General features: G+C 53.2%; 3 protein-coding genes across 3 annotated transcripts; 1 reads left to right on the forward strand and 2 right to left on the reverse strand.

The window, feature by feature from the left end:
* Positions 1–4,426: 4,426 nt before the first annotated feature.
* On the reverse strand, positions 4,427–4,807 carry NCLIV_026140 (Histone H2A, related; the record flags this gene model as incomplete). Its single annotated transcript, XM_003882808.1, has 1 exon — positions 4,427–4,807. One exon carries the CDS (start codon positions 4,805–4,807, stop codon positions 4,427–4,429), a length of 381 nt encoding a protein of 126 aa, XP_003882857.1.
* Positions 4,808–5,431: 624 nt separating this feature from the next.
* On the forward strand, positions 5,432–5,842 carry NCLIV_026150 (Histone H3, related; the record flags this gene model as incomplete). The annotated part of the gene is made up of 1 exon (XM_003882809.1): positions 5,432–5,842. One exon carries the CDS (start codon positions 5,432–5,434, stop codon positions 5,840–5,842), a length of 411 nt encoding a protein of 136 aa, XP_003882858.1.
* Positions 5,843–10,400: 4,558 nt separating this feature from the next.
* On the reverse strand, positions 10,401–16,604 carry NCLIV_026160 (putative ankyrin repeat-containing protein; the record flags this gene model as incomplete). The annotated part of the gene is made up of 8 exons (XM_003882810.1): positions 10,401–10,995; positions 11,331–11,470; positions 11,737–11,891; positions 12,160–12,337; positions 12,531–12,734; positions 12,980–13,351; positions 13,704–13,892; positions 14,334–16,604. The coding sequence occupies 8 exons, from the start codon at positions 16,602–16,604 to the stop codon at positions 10,401–10,403; spliced, it is 4,104 nt and encodes a 1,367-aa protein (XP_003882859.1).
* Between the last annotated feature and the right edge of the window lie 6,283 nt (positions 16,605–22,887).

Raw genomic sequence — 22,887 nt, forward strand, 5'->3', positions numbered from 1 at the left:
TGTTCCACAAAGCTGGTCTGTTTTCTCAGTCGCCTACTCTTGTTGCAAGCTCGTCGTATTTCCTCTCGTGGCCTTTGTGCTCCACATTCCCTCCGCCCAGCCCGCCCTTCTCTGGGAGAACTTCCCCTCTCGTCTCCACTTTCCACCAGCGCGTTGCACAAACGGTCGTCTCGTCGCTACCGTCTGGGACGTCGCCAGTTAACTGGAAGTCAAACGGAAGGCAAGAGCGGCAAGGTGGTAAGAGGGCAGGTGCATGACAAGGCAACCTGTTTGTGGGCAAGAGAATTTCCGAAACAGAGATTCGTGCGCATAACCCAGATCGACCTTTGTGGCGAGCAGATTCCCCGTGTTTCTGTTGGCTCGTCCGGTGTACAGACAGCTCGGCAAAGACTTGGGACGAAAAGGACCCAGTGCGCGACTCTCCTGCCGCTAAAGAAAAACGGTTATAGATCACTGGTGAGCGGAAACGAATATCCTCAATTGGCAAGCATCATTCACGTGATCCTGGCGGAGTTTTATTTTGGTTTCGAACGTTTTGGCCAGATCTCGGTTTCCTGGGTTACTCGAGTCCCCCACCCCCCAGAAGGGCGAGGCAAATTCCTCATATACACGGTGGCAGAGGAGATTTCCGGTACAAACGCTCCAACGAGTCTTCGAGTAGCCATACAGTTTCGTGAGATGCAGAGATCAGCTGAACGTCTAGACAGTTAAACTGGTCAGATGCCCCGATTCTCTGCGTGCTACTCGTGCATGTTTGCCCAGCTGACCGCTCTGTTCTCGAGCCGAGTGTCTGGGGTACGTCTGCATGCGCCTCTGATACCAGCAGCCTGGATTTCTTTCATTTCGGAAGCCGGCGACTAAGGCATTGCACCAATCCTCTCACCAGTAGCTCACAAAAACGACCCGGGTTGTTTTGGAAAAAGCCATAAAGCTGTAGAGCCGAAGAGCAACCCGTGTCGCGGTTTCATTGGCTGTGGCATGAGTCACCGTTAAGTCACAGACCATCTGTTTTCTCCCGCTGAGTCGCGATTTCCGGTCCCGTTCTCTGGTGTACGTTTCCAGGTTTACGAACGCAGTATATTCTTCTGAAGAAAGTTTGTTCCACTTGAGACTGAAGCCCTCAGTAGAGACAAGGAAAACCTGAAACGCCCAAAATGGGAGGAATTTATGTCTGTACTTGACACCGAGATTTGTTGTCGATGTGGCCCCGGGTGTGCGAGATGGTGAAAAAAAAAGTGAGCGAACCGCTTCCTCCGGTAGTCCATTCCTCGTCGTGAAGCAGCCTCTTCACCGTATACCTCCTAAGATGCAGTGTGTGTGTTGGTATTAGACGAAATCCACATTCTGGGAGAGATTTTTCTGCTACTGCCCTCCAACGGGTGCGAGAGGAGACTCTTGGGTAACTTCAGTTTCTCTAATTTAAGAGATGATATTGCTCCAGATAAAAAAGGAGGCTATACTGTCGTAAATAAGAGATATTGTTTTTATCGTTTCCTTCGAGCCAAGTAGTTGAAATTGTATTTTCTAGCCCTTTCCGTACTTCGAGGTGTGTAGTCGAGCAACACGGGACACCGCAGTGTGGGGATGCAGTCGCAGTCCCGTTATTCTGATTCCCAGAATGTCGTTGCAGATATAGAGTCCCCCCCTTTTCTCGAACGAATCGGACAACACTTCAGTTTCCATGTCGGCAACAAGTAGGAGTCGGTCTATGCGCGATTCCACCGGAGACCTCCGTGGCGTCTCGTTTTCGAGATGTATGTTAAAGAAGGGGCTCTAACTGAAAAATGTTGAAGCAGAGTGCAAAGGTTTCGCTGGGCAATGTTAGTTTCTCTGCTCACTGGAAAAAGCAGCCCACACAATTCGCTTGTTGGTAGCCTTTCATCCATATTGCTCCCAGCGTTGATCTTATCCATATGTGAAGCCGAAAAAGCACTGCCAAAACGAGATGCCTGCATTGGCTAAGTGCCCCAACTTTTCTCCGCTCGGTCCTCTTAGGTCTTGTAGAACTCTTACCCGTCTCTCTGAGGTTCTTCTTGCCGTAGAAACACTCTCTCAGGAACAGCAAAACGACTTTCGGGTAAACGTGGTTCAGGGAGTCTGCCAGAGTGCCCTGTGGAAATAGCAGTTTGGCCTTCCATGGCAGAAACACCCTTCATGGATAATTTTTTTGTGTTGGCAAGACATCACATGGTGTGTAAAGCATTCTTATCTTGAACTCGGGTGTCCTTTCGAGGCGCTATTCCCTCTGAAGCCAAATACGAGCACTGTGCTGTCCCAGCTGCTCCGTCGTCACCCCATTGCACTAGAAAGCTTCTCCAAATAGTCTAAATTGTCAACAAACTCCATAGTTTTGGTACTCATCATCAATTGATTGTTCTTCCTTTCAGGGACACCCGAGAAAGCAAGTAGAAGGTGCCAGCAGCCACATGCACTGCTGCTACTCCCAGGACGCCTGAACCCTTATGAGAGACAGTTCTCGTCCATTCGGCTGCTTTTCCTGGCTGCAAAAAATCGATACCCTACTGATTTCTGCATATGCAATCGATGCATAAAAGCCTGAGCATACAATGTAAGTAATCTCTTCTTCGCTCGCGACGCACGCCACAACCAAGAGCGGACCCGAGATCCGGTAGCGGACGCAGGGGGGGGGGGGGGGGGGCGAGAGTGTTCCTAATCAATGTGCTAACTGTCGGAGTTCCAGGGAGAAGTCCTTTATTCCCGTAGAGGAGCGGCGTACATCTAGTTCTACTTCCATTGCACATGCCAGATATAAGTTGTACAAGTCCAAGGCACCACTGTGTATAATCAACGGCTACCCTATCAACAGCAGCAGAGTCAGTTCGGACGGTGGTATTCTGTTGGCTGTCAACGAGATTCAGCAAAGGTCGCAAAAACAGGACCAGTGGCATGTAGACCCCGTACACCCTGTATTTCACCTGTGGCGTCTCGAGCAAAAAGTAGAGTTCATGCATTGTGAACGTTTCCAAACCGACACAGGATATCAGCTTCGTGTTCCGTCCTTCTCTTACCATAGTTTCCCTGACAAACCGTTTAGCAACGAGCACGGTAACTCTACGACAGAGGAGAGGGACACATAAGTTTCTCCACTGTCGTCGTCTTTCAGTTTCCGTCGCGTCGCCATCAGCGTTCAGCATTTCCCTCCATGTTTCTGAGCTCTCTCGTATTGGACGATGCTAGGTGGCACCTTCTGCTGTGTTTGGCTGTTTAAGAGCTGGCAATATTTTTGAACCGTCGAAAGACCCCAGAGATGCTTGGCTACAGATGCTCTCTGTAGGGTAAGATGCTTCACTGGGGAGACGTAGAAGCATGGGATGTCGCAGGCGCTTACAACACTCCTGCTTAAGGAATTTCGTCAGCCCAACCTTGGGAGTTATCAGTTTCTTTGCCACAACGTGTACAGAAGCAGGGAGGCGACTTTCCTGCAGGTGTACCGGAGCTACTACTGAAGAGTGGCTGAGTTTCAAGTAGTTTCGGAGCCTTCTCCAGACCCCGTAGAAATGTATCTTACATATTAGCATGCCTGTACGCGATGGAAATCGTTAGAAGAGCGGTATGCTCACCAGCAGCGCAGATCAGTATAAACAGCAGAGGCTCATGTACCTATGCTCGGCGCTCCTATATTTAAGCTGTATTAGCGAGACACTAGGCGTGTCTGTCCTAATAACAAGGAGAGATTCATGGATGTAAGGAGCAATAGGCTACAGCCAGTGAGGGCAGCAGGACACAAAGGCAACCCGGGATGGTACCACACTCACTGTATATCTGTGCTGTACGAAGTGAAGAATACTTTTCCCATGGTCAGCTCATGTGCATGTAAGTACGCATTTCTCTTTTCGTTTCAGAGAATAGATCATACCTCAAGAGCAAAGAAGTGCCTACCAAAGCTCCACATCTCTTCGAAAAACCTCACCTAAGGAAGAGATCAACTTTCATCAGCCGGGTAAGTGGAGGTTAAAAAGAGTTGCCAATATAAGGATTTCAGACACACATTACGGGAGCGGAGCAACCTGTGCCGCTACTGGCTTGCCGTCAGAGCAAAAAACTGCATCACTCAAAACGACTCTTAACTAGCAACATCTCTAGTGCAAGACCAAATCATTCAGTCTCAAGCTTCGGGTGCAAGTTTAATTTTCCTGTGGGAAGCCGCGTTCCCCATTTCCGAAACACCTTTTGCGATGATCTTCAGGAGAAAAAAAACAAAATATCTCCCTTTATGTTTTGTTCTGGGGTTTAATGTAAAGGTGGCTTCTAGTGAAGCCTAATGGTCGGTGCGAAACAGGCAACGCACCAGAGACTGAGGTTTGTCCTCACCAGATAGTTCGGCAGTTAACTAGACATTTTCACGGCTCGATACATCAGAACACATTCTTCCAGATAATTTCCGCATACTGTCGCGTCCTCTCATTTACTGAGACTTCTTGCTCTTCTTGGGGAGGAGCACAGAGTGGACGTTGGGCATGACACCACCGCTGGCGATGGTCACACCGCCGAGGAACTTGCTCAGTTCCTCGTCGTTGCGAACGGCCAGCTGGATGTGACGAGGAATGATTCTCGTCTTCTTGTGGTCACGTGCGGCGTTGCCCGCCAACTCGAGGATCTCAGCGCAAAGGTATTCGAGAACGGCGGCCATGTACACAGGCGCACCCGCACCGACACGCTTCGCGAATCTTCCCTTCTTCAAGTAGCGTCCGATTCTTCCCACAGGGAACTGAAGACCGGCCTTGGCAGACTTGCTGCTGCTCTTTCCGGACTTCTTCGCGCGACCGCCCTTGCCTTTGGCCGACATCTTGTCTACGAAAACAAGAAAAGAAAGGGGTGGAATGTAGGGAAACGACACCCAAAAAAACAGGGAGACGACGACCGTGTAGGGAAACACGTGTGTATTGCCCGCGGAAATTTTTAAAGAGTCGAAGAATGATACTTCTGGTCTTTCCACTGACGCGCGACCATCCCCCCCCCCATACGGCGCGCGCAAAAATTACGCCGGCCACCTACGGGAAATAAAGACGCCGCTCCTTCGAGTTGCTCCTCGCCTTCTTGGTCGGCAATGCCGGCTAGCTCCTCCCTTTGGGTGGCGAGTTGCTCGAGACGCACCTCAGCGGAATGACGCAGACACACAAAGACGGCCCACGGGCGGCACATCCACCCTCCGTCCGGGGATGCAAAATGACGGGGTGGAAGATGCGTGTTTCCCGGAAAGGTGCGGCTGCCATCCGAGCGCCGTTCTTCATCGTTCGCGTCGCATCCGGCGTCTTTTGTCCACGTGGCCGTGGGTTGTGCGCGGCGGACCGAACCGTCACTAACATTCTTTTTCGTTCCATCGTCGCGAAAGTGAGACTGTTCTCTCATCCCCCCCAACGCGGAGTTCCCCACACTTATCCTCTTAATATCATTTTGAGAAGTTTTCGAAATGGCGCGCACCAAACAGACCGCAAGAAAGTCCACCGGTGGGAAGGCCCCCCGCAAGCAGCTGGCTTCCAAGGCTGCACGCAAGTCTGCTCCCATGAGCGGCGGCATCAAGAAGCCTCACCGATACCGCCCGGGAACCGTCGCCCTCCGTGAAATCCGCAGATACCAGAAGTCCACCGACCTTCTCATCCGCAAGCTCCCCTTCCAGAGACTTGTGCGTGAGATTGCTCAGGACTTCAAGACTGACCTGCGTTTCCAGTCGTCGGCTGTCCTTGCTCTCCAGGAAGCCGCTGAGGCCTACCTTGTCGGGCTCTTTGAGGACACCAACTTGTGCGCTATCCACGCCAAGCGTGTCACCATCATGCCCAAGGACATCCAGCTCGCTCGCCGCATCCGTGGCGAACGGTCTTAAATGATTCGCGCTTGAACGAAACGTGGAACCTTTCTGTGGGGCGCAGAGATGGATCGTTTGAAGAAGTTATCCGGCAAATAATCTCTAATGAATGAAACCGCAGCATTTTGTACCACTCTTTTTAGGCTTCACTAGAAGCCACCACCTTCCGGAGGTCACTCCAGACGAAGACTGCGTTGTGTATCAGAGCGGAAAAAGATATCCTAAACTTATGGCGGCATTTTCTATGCGGTTCGCGTATGTCAACTTACAGATGACATTACTCGCATGGGGTAAAAAGGAGTGTCGCGTGCTTTCTTCTGTGTGTAATTTGAAAATGGATTGTATCAGTTTACAGCTGTCTTTTGTTTGGGGGCTCCGACTGTATTCGAACAAGCCGAGACATGTGTGAAGTCGGCTGTTGAGAAAGTCTGCCACAGGCACTTACGTTCGTTAATATGGCGAGGGGAGCAGCAGTCTACGGGATAATGGATGGTACGTAGTTTTACGCAGATGAGACGCTTACATTTCGGAAGATGGACATTCCGCATATCGGATGGAAGCTCGTTGCAGTTGTAAAGATAATCGAGCGAAACATTTTAGTACGCTTTGGGAAAGGCGGTGTGAAAACAGGATGAAACGTCCACCCTTGCAGAAGAACCGACCGTCGTGTAACTTAATCTAGCGTTTTCTCGACGTCGCATCAACAGCAAATTTTGCATCAAATCTAAGCGCTAAATGCTGATATGGTTAATAGATGCGCTAATGTATGTATATATATATATATACATGGTATATAACGGTGTCTTAGGGATAAAACCTCGTATGCACACACACAGATGGGGGCATGAATACGAGAGTGTGGCCCTTCCAAACGTTGAACATGAAAATTGAGGTGTTTAACGTTCACCTTATGCTGCCCTTCCAAAAGAAAGGCTGAGTTGCGGAGTCGTTTGGCTTACTCCGTTCTTCCCTCGATGCCCTCGTTTCTCACAGGCGTGCGTTGAATCGTCAATGTATGACTCGGAAAAGTAGGCTGTGGGTTATTATTTTGGTATGTCACTGGCAAACACCCTGGACAACAACATCTGCAAAAGGTAGTGACGGTACACCCTTTGTGTGTATGGGGAGCATACCTTCGCAGTCGGTCGGTACTAAATGCAACTAACGAAGTGATAGTTTATCTTACTGTATTTGCCTATTCACTCGCACGTACAGATTTTCAGACTCAGTTAAATCGGTCTGTCTGTTCCACTTTCATGTAGTGAACGGCTTACCCCGTCAAAATGTGTTGTTCGAGTGCTTCAAGAGGAAGCACCAGGCCGATAGAGCGATCAAGGAGCATACCTTATAGCATAACTTTACCCCAAAGGCTATCTGTCTACGACTGTCCCTGATGAGCTGCCAGTATGCGACAGGAGAGAAAACGTCGCAGGATACTTGGGTACACATTCTGCCTTTGTAGTTAGCAGAGTGTGTGGGACGTGTTCATCTGACCGGTGTTTACAATGCAGTCCGTCAAGCAGGCGACCACTGGGGACCGGGGTTGGGCTGGTCTCGTACGGGCTGAAACCATGTCAATTTCCGTATTTAATTACGTTTTCGACAGGGAATTTGTACGAACATTGTGTGTGGTAAAGTGCTTGCAGCACTTAGAGAACTCAGAGTTCGATACCGATCTCTTGAAATGTACATGCATATATATATATATATCCAACGGATTTCAGGATTTAGAGTCATTGACGGTATTTCTGTCCATTCGGGGAGAGTGAACAAACAGCTGGAGCAGTTAATGAAGTGACACCCCCGAGTTCGAGGGGAAGCAGAACGGCCAGAAGAAGGAATTAACGTAAAAATCTCAACAGTATCCTGCCTACATTTGTGCGATTATTTCTGTAGCTTGTTTTTATCGTCTGTCCACATCCGGAGACTAGCTCTCAACCAACCGACTCAAACGACCGGACTGTTCCATTCTTCTGCATCGTGGCAAAGTGCAACGGTGTGGCCAGTTGCCAGGGAGGAACCGCTCTGGAGAGTTCTGCTTCTTTACACTCCAGCTGGAGCAAAACAACCACAGGGACTTCCACAGTATGCGTGTGGAGCTCCTTTCTGGCTGTCACAAGGATCTGATTGCTACCTTTTGCTGACACCGCGTGTCCTATCTGTTTGACTGACCGGGGGACAAAGAAGACTCTCCACTTCTACCGTGGACTCATGTGAATTAAAAACAAGAATGCGAAAGGGGCAGTTGCAGCATGCAACACATCCTAATTTCCCGTCTTGCCGCTACTTCAGTAACTACCTGTTGAACGCTAGCAAATGTACAAGATGCTTCTGAAAAAAAGTCTCCAACCGCTAGAGCGATACTTGTAATTATTTGGAGGTCAAAGGCCATCGTAAGTGCGAAAACAAAGTTAAAATACTGGAGTTAGATTTAAGCACACCGATAAAAGCTAAGCAAGGTGAAGCTCTGTCGTTCTACCACTTTCTTCACCGGGTTTTCATAAAGTTCGAAACACTCTTCTCTACAGTTTCCTTCACGATCGAATGTCCAATACTTGCGTCTCCCCAGTCTACTGTGAGTGCATATCCTCACACCCTATCCATCTCTACACCGTATCGGATACACATCTCCTTACTTCCAGATAATAATACAGCTCTCTTTTTCCTCGCCTCTTTTGTTCCCTCTACGCTTCTTCCTCAGATAGATATGGCACTGCCGACAGATTTCCGCGGTCCCATCTTCAGTGCTTGTCCGTGTACACGCAAGAGAACACTGTGTGCGAGAAGTAAACCGGAACAGCGACAGAGCGCACATAAATATACACGTCTCCGCAGTACATGCCCCGTGCAACTGGTATTCGTTTCGTGTTCTTTGTCGCGACAGCAGGAATCGAAGTCAAGCGACGGGAGTTCCATGAGGTTCCTTGGATAGATTTAGACAGCGCGACGCATTTCATCTGGCAAGAAGAGTTCTGGAGCGCTCTACAACTGTCTGCCCGTTTTAGCCGCGAGACTCAAAAAAGTTGGCAAAGCACCATCGGAGGAAATGCTAAGTCGAAAAACACTGCAGACCAGTTACGCGGCCACAATAATGGAAGTGTCGAGTACTAAGAGAAACAATCACGCTCACGTATGCAGCAATCAAGTCGCGACGGTAACGTAAGGACTACCCACCAAAAAAAGAGAGGTAAAAGACAGCTAACTCCTGGGAATGAGTCCGTCAGACCTTTTGCGATCTAACCAACCCTCTGCCTCACTGCACACCATTCCCATCGGTTTATCTACCTCCAAGCCCGTTCTCACAAGAACCGAAAAAGACAAGAGAAGTGCCCCGCCGGCATAGATTGAGACGATGACCCAGAGAGAGAGATCCGTGCCTTCTCCCTGGAAGCAGTTCCCTCGCCTTTGTCATATCTCTGCCGTTTTCCGCTTCGCCATTCCGGCGGGTACCAACTCCGGTATCCCACACGAAAAACCTCCCGTCTTTCATCCCAGGACTTCCCCACCCCGGCGCCTGTAGTCACCGCCTCCGCGCAGCGAATCCTGCACTTGACACTTTTGTACAGCCGCGCACCGTGTCTTTTCTCTCTCCTTTTCTTCTGCGTTACGCATGTGCCGTGTGCCTCACACACTACCGCATATACATAAACTACGTATGTGTCCCAGCATGCGTAGACAAATACGTACGGTTGCAGGGTACCTTTCTCCACCACTTTCTGTGCGTCCACACCTTCACCTCTCTTCAACTTCTTCCACAATCCCCCACCTCTACACGCTGTAAAGGATGCATCTATATACACACAAAGGTCGACTTTAGAAGAGCGGCCTCGTAAAAAACAAATGGATAGGGTCGGCTCCTTTCTCTCGTGAGGTCTCGAAAACGGTTTCGCCCGAGTCGTGAGAAGAACATCCAGGGTTCTTCAACTGCACCACCGCGTCCTGCTGTACAAAAAGGTACTAGATGGCGATCTTAAAAAATTTAACTGTTCCACCCACAGATTCTTTCCTTTTTGTTGTACAACACGATTGATGGCTGTCCCCGGAATCCCCTCTTGCCGCTTTGTCCTCCAAAGAAAACACAGAAGGATTCTGCGCATCGTGCTCTCAAACATGGCGAAACCAGATACTCCCTTTTTTTCTAGTCTTTCGCCGTTCGTCACCGCACCCAGTTGGTTAGTACGAGACCTTGCGTCTAATATACAGGTCGACTCGCCCGTAACTGTGGAAGTTACTACCCTTTCACTTCCTTCATTCGCTTCTCCTCTATCTTCTTCATCCAGCGGCTCTCACGGACACACGCAAGTATTTCCTCTCCGTTTCCCACACCTTTTCTCCCGCCCGTCTCCTCGTGGCCGCGCTCTCGTTGCTGCGTCAAGCTGCAACCTGGCTTCTCCGCAGCGACACCTTGTCGGTAAAATCTCTCTTCCCCGACTCCTGTCTCGAGAGTTCTCTCCCTCCACAGCTTGCTTCGTCCATTCCCCACATTTGCGCTCCCGTTCTCTTTCCCGTTCTTTCTGTACCCCCTCGCTCTTTATCCCTCACTTCATTGTCTTTCCGACGGTTCCCCGTAGCCGCTCTACTTGGCTTTCGCTGCCCGGAAGAGAGCGATGGGAAGCCTGGCAACGTTCAAGACGCTCTTCGGCTCCAGTTTGAGTTTCTTCCCACCCGCGCCACTGCTCTTGGATCTCGCTCCTGCGCCTGGCCGACCTTCTTCGTCCACGTCCATGTCGTGCCCGTCCTTCCGGTGGCGGCCACCGCCTCGCCTCTTGCCCGAGGTCTCTTGGGCTCCAGGACTCGAACCGCTCCGCTGCATATGCGGCCCGTCATCCTCGCGCGGCGGTGTACGTACACCTGAGCTGAGGATAACTGCGCGCGTCGCCGAGCCACCTGCCGCTATCGCCGAGACAGTCGAGCCCATCGTGCTCACGCTCGACCCCATGATCGACAGCGTTCTGCGACTGCTCCGCGAAGAAGACGTTTCCCGACGCGACGAGCGAATCGCCTGACCTGCGTCTGGGCCGCTGTCTCCTCCGCTCGCTGAAGAATCCTCTGCCGGGTGCACGTCGTTCGCCAGACCCGCCACTACCCGCGGCCGCTTCCCCTCGCGCGCGTTCTTGTACAGACGCAAAAACTTGCGCAAGACGCGCTTGTCTGCGCCCTGCGTCATCAAACTGAGAAACACACCAAAACCACCCAGCAAAACATGCAAAAAAACACCCCCCGAGACAAAGAAAAAACACCCAACAAAAAAACGTGCAAAAAACACCCCAACACACCGCGACACAAACCCACGTACCAGAGAACCGCGACATGTGCACACGCGACCACGTACACACCACAACGACGCGTCCATGTGTCTGTCGCCACCACACACGCACTCGTCACGTACATAACAAGATATATTTACAAACGAATATCTGTGGGGCCATGAAGTTTTTTTTGATACGATCACAAGCAGCGCGCATTTCTGTCGTGCTCTCGAAATGTTTATTGGGAGACTCCTCACCGTTCGTTGACGATTGCATAGGCGCTGTTTCCAGCCCTGTCGCTGACGGTCACGTCGGCACCTCGATCCATCAGGATGCCAGCAACTACATACTGCCCGAAGAACATTGCATACAACAGCGCCGTGCTCCCTTGGTGATCCTACAGAAAAAAGAAAACACACGAAGGACACAGCTCCTTTCTTCCGACCCACTGTTCGCTTTTGCCGCCACACACACACACTTGAACCTCATGTACAGGCGAGATACATCCCACGAAGAGTCTCGAAGAGTCCACAGAAAACATTTACCTATCCATCCGTGTGCTTCATATATACATATATATATATATATATACATACAAATATACAAGTGTGTCTTCAAGCACCGTTAGGCTGAATCACCCCGCGAGGTAGACGTGTGTCTCACCCTCTTTTCGAGATCCAAGTTTTTGCCCAGCTCGAGGATCTGCAACGCCATCTTCTCGTTGCGCATGCGAATGCACATCATCAGAGGCACTTCGCCGTTCGCCTTGTCTCCAATATTCACGTCGCAGCCGCGGTTCAGCAGCAGCTTCACCACTTCTGTTCGATTTTCTGTGCACGCCAAATGCAGTGCCGTCAGGCCTGAACCTCCCACAAAAACTCAACATGGACCGGGTGTCTCTTCGTCAAACAAGATCTCTTTCCAAACACCATCTACACAGGTGTTCCGACCACCCACGCGTTTTCACTGTATGTACACCCGAAATAGACGCATCGTACATCTCTTCCATCTTTGTCTTGGCCGATTATTCCTAAAACCCGAGACATCCACTTGGAGTGTTCTCTATGCAGAATCAGCACTGCTCACCTGCGTTATTCGTTCCGTTGATATCTGCTCCGGCGTCGAGCAAAAGGTGCACACAGACGACGAAGTCCTCTTCAGCTGCAGCCAGCAGCGCCGTTTGCCCGTCTTCCTTCTTCGCGTCGACTGCGCTACCCGCTGCCAAGAGCGCAGAAATGATGTCGGCTTTTCCTTGCTTTGCTGCCTGAAAAAGAATTCACAGCCAGCGAATGCGCGAATGTGCACGGAACCCCAGAGAGAACAGAACCGCAGCAACACTGCCTCTATCCACTTCTCCCTTTCTTCTTTCAAGGTCGATCTCCCCTTTTCCCTGTTCCCCGTGCTTCGCGCCAGGTGTTTTTCTCTACGAAACGATTTCTTCGGGTTCTCGAAGGTACCTGAATGAGCGGTCTGCTCCACAGCTGGTGATTCCGAGACAGCAAGTCGGGGAATTTGCGAACAAGCAACTCCACGGAGACGAGGTCATTCTTCGCGATGGCGCAGGACAGCACTTCAGTCAACACCCACCGCCGACTCTTTGGGATCCCCGCCCCTGCGTCCAGGAAGTGTGGTAGCCACGCGCTGTTCAGCTGATACGCCAGCTGCAAAAAAACCCAAAACTCAAATGCACCATCCTCTTGATCTTCATCACATCTTCCGCAACATGCACGCCAACATACACATGCATATATGTATATATATATATACATGTGTGTAAAATTCGCATGTGTATAGATGCTTCCGCGTGGGTGCATCGCGTGTGTCCCCTCTGCCGTCTCCCCGGGTGGAGTCTGTTGTCGCTCCCCACAGCTGTCCCTGGCTGAAGCGCGACACAGACGGGTCTTACGAGAGTCGGCGTGTAGGAGTTGTGTCCCTTCCAGTTCGGGTCGGCGCCTGCCTCGAGACAGAGTTGGATAATTTCTGGGGCATTCACTTCGCACGCAACGAAGAGCGCACTCTTGTACGACTTCACTGCCGGACACTTCAGGTCGAGAGACGCGCCGCGCCTGAGCAGCAGCTGGACTATTTCCACGTCCTTCTTCTTCACCGCCGTGTGCAGCGGGAACAACTCGCTCCGCACATCAGGCGCCTCTGGAGAGGCTCCGTAGTCCACCAACAACGTCTCAACCATGTCGCGGCGACCCACTTCACACGCCCGATACAACGGAGACTTCCCCAAGTAGTCGCACACCTCGATCTTCGCGCCTCGCTTCAGCAGCTAAAAACCACAGCCCCCACACAATCCACACACACACATCTGTACACAATATATATACATATATATACATACACACATATATATATATATATGGCGAAAGACACATCGAATTTGAAACATGTGACCGGCACTCACCTGCATGCATGCTACACGCATATATATATATATATATGTATGCAGATATGTATGCAGAGAGCCCTAGACACCAACGCATGTCTTCACAGCCACGTGTATCCGTGGCTACGATTCAGTCTGGGTTTACAAGAATCGGCCACGGCATCGAGAGGATAGAACCCCGTTCGGACCCTCTCTGCTGTAAATCCCTTTGCGGCGCGGTCCAGACAAACCTTACCACGCCGAGTGTCTCTGTGTCCATCCGCTGGATGGCAATCGAGATGGGGAGAGTCAAGACGTTCACGCCTCCCTCTTCGCTCGTCTCCACCGTGAAGGGCGCATTGACTAGAAGTTCGCTTCCGCGGAACTGCTGCAGAAGAATGAGGCGACTGCTTTTGAACGGCGCCGATGCCGCCAGTTCGCTCAGCTGCAGCGGAAAAAGAACAGAAAAAACTTCCCACTGCTCCCAGACACAAACGGCTTCCCTCTTCACAACCGACCTTTCCTACACGGAAACATATCGTCTCGCCAAGAAATGAGATTTCTGGTACGCCGCCACTGCGGACCGCTTCTCTGTCTTGCTGCGTATCTAAAACTCTACAGAAAAAACCGTGTCGAAACATCTGCGAAAAAATGTGTACATGCACACCAGATATAAATATCTGTAAGTGCATGCATGCGTACGTGTGTACCGTACCAACAGCCTTTTCTACCTTGCTCCTTCCTGCTCTTGGCGACCTCTGGCTGTGTTGCTACACCCAAGACACACATGTGTGGCGTTGGGTATCGTCGCGAGAGACGCAGCCGTATACGAAGGTTCGCCTCTGCATGTGCGTGAGGTTGTGGCGGTTTTGTCTGAGAGTCTCACCTCTTTCTGCAGGCGTTTGGTGACGAGAGAGACGGTTTCCCAGTCTCCCGTCTTCACTGCCTGGCAGAAGGTGCAGTAGTGCGCCTCCATTCCGACTTTGAGCAGGAGAGACTTCGAGGCAACCGAGCCGATGATTTCCAGTGAAGGCGTCACGAAGAATCCAGATCCTCTCGCCTTTCCGTCTCTGGCACGTGCATCTGCGTCTTCGGGGAACCACGCGTCTGCTGGCTCAGATGTGCCGTGCATATCCGCGAGAGGCGACAGCGGCGAGGTGGTGATTTCCGGGCCTTGCAGCGAGGACAGCCGCGACACAGTGCTGGCGTCGTTGTCGACGGGCATCGAAGCTTCGCACTCCGTTCCCTCCACGACCATCTCTGCGTTTGCGTCAGGAGCGCACGTCTCCTCAGCGACGGCGTGCTCCGCGAGTCGCAGCGCGCCGCCTGCGTGGCCCATCCCGGCCGGCTGCTCGCGTGTCTCCTCGGGTGTACGTACACCCTGTCTGGGGGCCGCGCGTCGCTCGGCCTCGCGGCGCTTGCGTTCCTCCTCGTCGCGGTGCAGCGCGGTCAAGCGCGCGGCGTTCATGAAGAGTTGGTCCGCGATCGCCGTCGCAGCTTCTAACCAGATGTTTGTGAAGCTTGCGTCGAAGTAGATCAGTTTGGGCCAGCGCTCGGCACTCAGGTGCTTCATGACACTCACAAAGGTAAGCTCTGTGCTCCGCGCACAGCGGACAGAGACGCGCTCGAGGTGCGGCAGATAGGTCGTCAGCATCGCGGAGAGACCCTTGTCAGTAATTTCCGAGCAGAAATCCAAACAGAGCGCCTTGAGGTTGCCCAGAATCTGGTTCTCCTCCTTCTCGCCGTGAACTGCGTCCATCAGTCGGGCCACACTCGCATCCTTCATTAGCGTGCAGTGACTAAAGTCGAGCGTGAGGCCGCGCTCCCGAATCGCCGGGTGAATCGAGCGCGACGCGAGCGGCAACACCGTCTCCATCACAACTTTAGGGTCGTATCCCCGGAAGTTGTGAAAACACAGCACGCCGTCGTGCGGCCTGTACTTGTGCCGGTAGAACACCCGCGCGCACTGCTTCAACAACAGAATGCTCTCCACGTCCAAGAACCCCTCCAACAGCTTCAGTCGATCCTTCCACACGTCATTCGGCGTCGGGACACTCGCCTTCTTCCGGCCCGCACCGGCCGCACTCTTCTCCTTCGGGCCTGCCCCCACCGAGGTCCCGCCCGGAGACACCGTCGGAGCACCCTTCAGGCCGAGCTGCGCCGAATTTCCCAAAAAGCCCACCGCCGCAGTCATCGAGGCGGACCGACCGCCGCACAAATCGACTGCTCCTGCCGCCACGGCGATGTCCACGGCTTCTGCCGCGCGCGCTGCAACTTCCGCATCCACGGCCTCTGCGTCGAGCGCACTCGGATCCTTCCCACAGGCCTTGGGTTCCTGCGTCGGAGGTTCTTCCCACTTCTTCTCGCCTTCTGCAACGCCTTCCCGCGCGACGCCCTCCGCCTCGGAAGACGAGGCTATCCGCTCCTCGCCTCGCTCCTGCCTTTCCTCTGCGCCCGCGTCCACCCCCTGCACCGTGCCGCCGCTCGGCGTGTCGATACACCCAACCGACACGCGCGGCTCTGGCTGCGGAGTCGCCTGAGAAGCCTTCGCGTCTCCAGGCCCGCACGCGCTTGGAGTCACGGAGCCTGTGGCGGCGGGGAGCTCGCCCTGGGGAGTCACCGCACGTTCTTCCACAGATCGCTCCGCACGCGGAAAGACTTCCTGCAGGCCTGGAATGAAGGCGCACGCGGCACCCTGCTCGGTCGGCGCCCCCAGAGTCTCCGCGTCCGGTCGCTGAGTGGCGAGGAAGAGGGGAGAGCGCGCAGAGTCGGCCAAGATTGCAGCTGCGATCTCCGGTTCACTCGCGACTTGCTCGACTTCTCGCATCGCTCCCTCCTGATCCTCCACGTTCGAAAAGCCGGACCCGCGCGTCTCCGACTCCGCTTCATCCATCGCGCTGTCTTCGCAGTACGCTTCCGGAGTCGCGACGTTACTCTGGAGCGACGCAGCGCGCACCGGCGACTGCGCCTCGACCTGCAGGCCTGCCGTGCTTGCATCCAGGAAAGGCGCTTCGAGACCAGGAACTGGCGCCGAGGGCTGCGAAGCAGCCATGTCCGAATCCATGGAACTCTCTGGTCCTTCCTCAGGAGACGCGAATTCGACGGGACTCCCCCGCAGCCCAGACAGCAGCGACTCTGCACCTGCTTCGCCTTCCATTGTCTCAGGAGCGCGGGGGAAGACGGGAATCAACACACGTGCGACACACGCGACTGACACACGAGAACGCGACACAAAGAGAGACACGGACAGAAAGGAGACGTCCGCGATGCTGTGAAGAAGGAAAGCGATACACGCGAGAACGCGACACTCTTTAGCGTACGGGGAAATGGTGTAGCGGTGAAGACACGTGAGATGTGCACGCGGACGAAAGCGACGTGTGTCCGTCGTATCAGGCACAGAAAAGATGTGGCCTTCCTGGGGTCGGCACGAGAGACGTCGAGGCCGTTCGAAACGACTCGAGAGAAATGAAAACGCCGTGTCGGCTGACACAACGAGCTCGTCGCGCGTCTGTGCAGCACGTCCCTGAAACGTTTCGCGGTTTCTGCCCACACCGCGACTGAGAGGAGTCAGAATCCTTCACGCTGGACTTGAGACAAACGAGGGAACCACTCAACACCACGCGCAGCCCAGCCTGGAAACGTGGGACCCCAGAGACGTTCGCAGTCAGCGTCTCTAAAATAAATCAATGCATGCAACAAGTATATAAAAATTACGAATGTGTATATATATGTATATATACGGTTTAGGGTATACCTACAACGGCGTATGCTAGACGTTTTTTGTGCAAACGGCCCCGCAACGGGAACAGGCGCGCATGCACGTGAAGACGTCCGCGTCAGCCAACGACGCATCCGAACACGGAAGCGCGACGCGAAGAGAAACCTGTTTCAGTTTCGAGAAATACTCTTCTTTCGCATACGGCCGGAAGGACCGTTTGCGCGCGCGCTGTACCTCTCGTCCGTCAGATTCGTCTCTTTTCGATTCTGGAAGGCACGATCCGCAACTGGTCTCCGCGTTCGTTGCCCCGCCAGTCTCTGGACTCCTCAGGCGCGGCAAGAGCGCGACAGCTCCGAGGTTCCTGCACCAGCGCCAGGCGAGGGATGAGGCGGAGGCGCACAACACCAAGAAACAAGGATCCACAAGCCGACGATCCTCGGCAGAAGAGACACCACGACGGGCGAGAGTGGCGAAAAAGATGGACAGGGTGAATGCACTTGAAGCGAGTCGGGTCTCTCACCCCCAGAAAACTCCTTCGAAAACCCTGTACCTCTGCGCGTAAAGAGGAATCTACACAACCGTGCACAGTGTTCCTGTACACGCGAACTGCTGAAAGCTGCACGAAACCGATATAAACGCCGAGACACGCGACGCTCGTTCGCCAGTGTCTGGACACTCTCGGAGACGCGAGGGGCGCACGCGGGGTCTGCCTCACTTCTCCCTGGCACCCAGCGAGTCTCCTGTTTTTTTCCCGTCTTCACAGCGTTCGCTACGAGAGCTGCGCCGTTCTCTGCCGAAGCATGTACACGGGAAGGACAGGCTGCGCGATACACGGTCACCCCGCTCGCGGTGTCTGGAGGTCCGCCAGTGCTCCACTGAGAAACTCTCACGTCTCATGCACGATATTTACACATAAAAGGTTATGACGGCACAATACACGCAGTCACAACACGAATCTGGTACAAACACACGCGCACAGCTATACACAGATATATATGTGGATCTGTATCACGGGGTGGTGTTGTTACAGGCGCGAAGAGACACGCAGCTGTAGCTCCCGCCCTTCCTCTTCGTGGAAGGCCTCTCTTCTGGCGGGGAGCCTCGCGGAAAGGCTCTGCTTCGGAGCACGCGCAGGAGTCTTCTCGCCTCGCGTCGACAAAAGGTCGACAACAAACAAGCAAAACTGCAAAAGGAAACGAAGGCGCGGCCCTGGGGACGAGATAAGTGTCGCTTTCGAGCGAAACCGCGCTCCGCCCCTGGTCGAAAATGATGAGTGCACCCCGCTTTACACACGCCGCACAAAAACTCGCAACAGACAGTCGCGTTCTGTGCCTCCGCACCCGAAAGAAAACGCCGGCGTCCGAGGCCGTGAAACCCACACGGAGACAGGAGTGACCTGTCGAGAGACACTTCCAGTTGAGTCGCACCGCGACGAACTTCTGTCTGTGCCTAGACGCGCGGGCAGCCCGCTGGACCGGCTGTATGGACAGGGGGAGCTCGAAACCCGATGAAACGCGTGCCGAGCGTTTTGCAAGACGCTGGGCGAAGCTAAGAGCGAGGCGAATGAGAACTTGCCGAAAAAGAGCGAGGCGAAAAAGAGGCACAAGGGGATGCGCAACGGCGAAAAAGTGGTCAACTTTTTGGACAGGTCGCGCGCCAAGAAAAGGCTCACAAACACGTGCTGTCACGTCGGGTGTACGTGGTTGGAAATGCGTCTCTTTGGGCCCAGAAACGCTGGACCGGTGAGAACGGAATGTGTGCGGCGAAACAGGGGACAGTTGATGCAGAAAAAGGAAGTCGGTTGCGTCGAAACGGCGTTGCCCTTCGCAGTTGCCCGCCGGGGGTGTCTCGACGCGCGAGACTTTCGGAAACACCCTTTGCGGTGCTTCGCAACTCACAACAGCCGAGTAAGTCTTCACGATCCTCGCCACTCCACAAAACACAGGGTGGAAGGGACGCAGGCGAAGGATCTGATGCGCTCGTCGCGGGGACGCGCGACAAAACAAACTTCTTTTGGAAGCCGGAGCGTCTGTGCCGCAACTGCCCGAGACTTTTTATCGGTGTTTCCTGTGCTCGGGGACAATATAGAGCTCCATGAGGAGGAATGCGAGAAGAAAAGACGCAGATTAGAAGCGCAGAGAGATGCGCTCTTCCCGGGGGAAAAGCTGAGAGGACCTCGCAAAACCTATAGCCGCTCAGGAAGGGCAGAACTTGAAGAGTTGAGGAAGGGTGAAACGCTCGGCGACTGCGTGCGGAGTCCCGTCATCGTGTAGAGGGGTGAACTGCTGTTCGCAAGGCGTCGACGAGCTTTCTGACAGGCGAAGCTTCTTCACCTGGAAAGATCCCTTTCCTCCACAAGGCCTATTTCCCGCTTGTCGACAACCGCGCTTGAGAATTGCCCGAGCTCGGTCTGCTTCCAGTGTTTTCCTCGAAGGCAACACGTTGATAATCGCGGGCTAGTTAGCCGTGGCATCGCCGCAGAGTCGATTTAAGACCGGACGCTGCTTCGCCATCCTGGATGAGCGGGTTGAGCACCATGTTCCGCACATCCCCCAGGTGGTTTCGACCCGGTGAAGCGTACGTCCACCTCGAGTTCCAACTGACACAACCTTTCGGTCCGTCTTCTCGTCACCTGATTTGCTCTCAGTCACCGTTGACAAGACGCACCGGGGCCGAGGCAGCCGCGGCGACCTGCGCAGTGCAGCAGAGCCAGACGAATGGAGACCGAATCTCCGAGCGGTTTCTCGGTTTCGCGAAAAAGCACAAACCAGAGAGAAAGCGAAGGACTTCCTGCTGGGCAAGGCCGGTTGGCCGCCAGCGGGGAGCTACGCCCCTAACGCCGAAGAGAGACGCCCCCTTCTCTGTGTTTTTGTCTGTCGCCTGACACCCAAAGAAAGTCAGAAGGGCGGAGATCGCCACGCAGATGCTTAAAAGAGAGGGAAAAGAGGAGGGAGCGAAAAGGAGGAACGACAGACTGCGCGAGAACACGGGAAAACGGCACGCCGCAGAGAGAGAACCGACGGACGGCTACGGGGAAAAGAAAAAAGGAGAAAAACGTACAGAAAAACAGGCCGAAGAGTTGCCTTCCTTCTTTGAGCGAAAAGAGAAGGAATCGACAGCGATTTCAAGCACAGACACGAAGAGCGAGTTCGCAGTGGACAGTCGCCAGAAGGGAACAAGTTTGCGTACCCTGTTTTTTGGCGAACAGTCAAATTCCGCGACGATTGGAACGCCCCAGCACGAAAAAAGACAGGGAAGGACGAAGAGAGTTTCCGTACAAGATCAGTCACTCTTACAACGGGTCTTGCAACGTCTCAAACCGCCCACAGAGGAAATCCGCACGGAAGAGAAAAAGGCCTTTCTATCTGCAATATTCGGCAACCACCCTAGGGCAGCTCGAGCACAAGTTTCACTCTGTTCATGCGAATGCTCTCTCTCAGTTCTCCGAGTCACACAGCCGAGTCACTGACAGAAAAACGATGGCGTAAGAACGAAGCAACGTCCGAAAATTCTTTGGAGGACAGAGAAAAGCGCACGTATGCTTGAAACCGGAATATATCGAACACGGAAGACGAATGACGCCTACCACAATTATACGTAGATTTATATACGGATAAAAAAGCCATTCACCGCTCCACATAGCAACGAGCAAGCACGCCTCTTTCACTCCGGACGGCACAACATAAAAACCGAATCCAGGCGTGTCGTTTCATATATAGGCCGAATCCGTTCCGTCTAGACCAGGCTCGCTCATCTCACCGCCCGATAAAATTATCCACGCTCTGCTTACCAAGCGATGAGCGAGCATCATCGAAACGGCCTGAAATGCCCACGCGCATCAGCCCAACTCATTTCTTCAACTGGAGGATCATGAACTGCAGCACGGGCGCTCAGCCGTCATCCAACTGATCCAGGCGGCTGATGCGCATTACTGCGGGGCGCCGTCCAGGAAGTCTTCGGCCAATGACAGAGTCTCCAACAAACAGCCGTGGCGCAAAAAAGACACCCCAGGCAGCCATGCGACGCCCACCCTTCTTGGCAGAAAGAGGTTCCCATTAAGAAATCGAGAGACGCCCTCAAGAACGTGTGGTTTGCTGGGAGGCAGTGCTTTTAGCCATGTTAGAATTTTCCGGCGTCGCGGGGCAAGAGGCACCCGAACGCAGCTAGAACGGCGGTGGAAACTCTGTGTGCGTAAAAATGTGGCTGAAGGATACGTTATCTCACGGTAACTTTTTCCTGACAGTTTTTGATACACTGCTCGCTTTCGCGTCAACGCGCCGTACATCAACGCGCCTCGCGCGACCGTGCGTCGGCAGGGAGCCTGCGTTCCTGTGTGTCGATGCGAGAGAGCGGTTGTACCGGGTGTTCAGCAAAAAACGAGTACGCGTCGTTTCAGTTTCGTTTCCAGAGCAGAGAGGCGTCGATGAAAGTCCAGAGCGCGTCGTATCTAAGGACCGGGGGGCTCTCGGCGCCATACACGAAAAAGAGGCGCTCTCTCGCAGTTCCACGATACAAGCTGCTCCAAACAGCGGAGGTTGTCCAAGTCACAGAGGCGACTCCTGCCTGAGTTGTTGAAGAGAGGCACACTATATATACATGATGGAAAAAATCAGCGTTTTCAGTGTAAGGCGGTTAAACCACTTCTTAGGATCGACAGCGTTGAACGGAAGAACGAATGCAGACCTCAAGACACACAGAGTTGAGCAGCCAAACGTACTTCCGGGCAATCCACTAGTGTGAGGGAAAATGGAAATGCGGTGGCCGAACTCGGGGTTCGGTTATACTTTGGCAGCGTGACGGGTATCACTCGGCAGAGAGGCGGCACCGCATTTTGTCAGCATATTCACACAGGTATTCGACTCGAGACCCGGATTAACTCGTTTGACGAGTGAATTGTGGACACAGAGATCTGCGAAGTCACAGGAAGAACCACAGGGTCCACCAGTTTACGCACCGAAGAGGATCGGTGCTGACTGATGGGTTGTGAGTGAAACCATTACAAAGTTGTGGCGTGGTGTCCAGAATCGTGAACCCGCTGCTGCACACGAGCGAAAACAGTTTAGGGGACGTACGACGAATGCGTACCATCGTCGTAGGCCCTCAACAATAACATCACGCGATATTAACACTACACCTTCTCTTCCCCTGGCATCAATCCCCGAAAGTAGCGTTATGCGCGCGTTTCCACGTCAGCAGACGATTCCTCGGAGGCCTCACTCACGGAGTCTGTGCATGTCGCTACCTAGCGACCCTAGTAACCTCTGGTGTGTGAGAAGACAGGGTGAGACGCGACATCCTCCTCGAACTGCCGATTCCCTGAGCCCCTGGTGCTGTCCTGTGCAAGACATGTTTCTCTGGGTATGATTCTAAGCTGAGGACTGTTGATGCGAACCAGCTGCAAGGCATTTGACTCTCGGGTGCGGTGTTACTGCAAACGAAGGTCAAGCAGCTCGGATAAATCGAAGTTACTGAATTCCCTCGAGAAAGAACCTTTCGTTTGTCAATCTGAAGGACCGCCACCTTGCAGCCATTGCACGGTGTTGATCCGCCACCCTGTGTCTACGACCTACGAGGATGTCAGTCCTCAAATCTCAACTCTTCGCAACACAAAGAAAATCCCTGGAATTTCCGTAGCAACCGTTTGCACCAAATAGTTTTCGAAGCCAGAAAGAGTCGCGCAGACTTGACGAGGGACACTGCAAGTGACATGAAAAAAAGACTT

Source organism: Neospora caninum, chromosome VIIb, assembly GCF_000208865.1.
Source record: "Neospora caninum Liverpool complete genome, chromosome VIIb".
NCBI lineage: Eukaryota > Apicomplexa > Conoidasida > Eucoccidiorida > Sarcocystidae > Neospora > Neospora caninum.